This window comes from Brassica napus, chromosome C3 (assembly GCF_020379485.1).
Source record: "Brassica napus cultivar Da-Ae chromosome C3, Da-Ae, whole genome shotgun sequence".
NCBI lineage: Eukaryota > Viridiplantae > Streptophyta > Magnoliopsida > Brassicales > Brassicaceae > Brassica > Brassica napus.
Genome location: NC_063446.1, coordinates 47,056,153 through 47,057,809, shown reverse-complemented (window position 1 = coordinate 47,057,809; position 1,657 = coordinate 47,056,153). Strand labels below are relative to the sequence as shown.

Genomic DNA, 1,657 nt, shown 5'->3' with positions numbered 1-1,657 from the left:
GTATTTGCGTAGGAGATTGGCTCATTACGGAGGTTCAGGATCGCGATCCTGATGGCTGGAAACAGGGCTTTCATTCGGATCAATTGGGGATTGATTTGGGATTCAACAAGGAGATTTTGGGGAGTTTAAGGAAATGTAAGATTTGGATTGATTGGTGCTGGGCTACGATCATCATCAAGACGGAATCGTCTAACTATAAAGGTTGTACTTTGGATTGCGATTTTTCAATACTTTTCTTATTTATTGTGGAGATTGTACGAAATACTCAAAGATTTGGTGTTATCGGGGCATGGAGGTTATGGTATTTTTGGGACTACAGATCGGAAAGTATCAATTTATAGAGATATGGTTTTATTGGGAAATATCTTATGAGGGAAGATACGGACAATTGGGGTCAATATAAGAGAATTGTATCACTCTTTTATCATCTTGTTACAGTAGAGATCAAAAGCTGAATCTTATTGTTGATATCATGACACAGAGTCAACTATTGAATCACAGTGAGGAACTGAAGAATGGTGAGGGCACTCATAAAAGACTGAAGATTTCAGTGGCGCATTTCGACAACTCTGCGCTAATCAAGACATATTCCAAAACCCTGATTGGAAGGTGTATGAATCCAGAGGAGCAGGAAATGAAGGCCCTGTTTACAAACCTTCCAAAGATATGGGAATTGGAGGAAAGGGTTACTGGCATTGACTTGGGATTTGGCAAGTTTCAGTTTGATTTCAAGACGGAGGAGGATTTTGAAGCGGTACTGAAGCAGCAACCTTTCCACTTTGACTATTGGATGCTATCCTTGGCGAGGTGGCAACCAAAGCAATCCAAATCTTTCCCATCAGAGATCATGTTCTGGATCCAAATCATTGGCGTACCGCTGGAGTTCAGGACGGTCCCTACTTTTGAGAGCATTGGTGGTGCTCTGGAAAGAACGGTGGTAGTGGATTTGGTTCATAATCGGGTCCAGGTGGCGATTGATGCTTTCAAAGAGATGTGCTTTGAAACTACTGTGGACTTTAAAGGCGGAGAGTTCTATGACGGGGAGGAATATGACGGGGAGGAAGTGGTGGTTTCATTTCATTATGAAAATCTTTTTGGCTATTGCAAGCTATGTGCTAGTCTCTGCCACAAAGAGGAGCTTTGCCCACTCGAGCCAAAGAACTCAAAGATGAGTCCAGAGTGAAGGAGGGAGAGTAGAGAAGAGAATGGAGGATCGTCTGACAGGGCGAAGCATGATGATCGAGCTAGGAGCTACAAGGGCATGGTTATTAATGGCAATATGGGGCAACAGAATAAGGAAAGAGATGGTAGGGAGTACTACGGGAAGGGTAAGGGGAAAATGTTTGAAGCACCAGACTCTAAATGGGTCAAGGTGGCGGAGAGAGGACATAGGAGACCTTCGAATAATCATGAAACTACAGGGGAGATAGTGAAGACTCACTGTACAAATCTGCTCGTCGAGAAGATGCGAGGAATGGTACTTCAGAACTGGGATTTGGTGGCCAAGAAGCTCATAATAGAACTTCCTCGGGACAGTCAAGAGCAGATGAAGGTCAGAGGGCGCCACCTAAGGAAGATCGAGAGGAGGGAGAGATCAAGAACAATGGAGAGGATGATACGATGTTGCCCTCCACAAAATTTCAACTGGAATTAGCTA

The 1,657-nt window shown here is 43.8% G+C and overlaps 1 protein-coding gene across 1 annotated transcript; it reads left to right on the top strand.

Moving 5' to 3' along the window:
* The first annotated feature begins 472 nt into the window (after positions 1–472).
* Positions 473–1,183, top strand: LOC106362757 (uncharacterized protein At4g02000-like). Its single transcript, XM_013802605.2, has one exon. It carries the CDS (start codon positions 473–475, stop codon positions 1,181–1,183), a length of 711 nt encoding a protein of 236 aa, XP_013658059.2.
* The last annotated feature ends 474 nt before the right edge of the window (positions 1,184–1,657 follow it).

Excerpts from the sequence above, each read along its gene's own strand:
- LOC106362757 (XM_013802605.2), top strand. The coding sequence starts at position 473 with ATGACACAGAGTCAACTATTGAATCACAGTGAGGAACTGAAGAATGGT.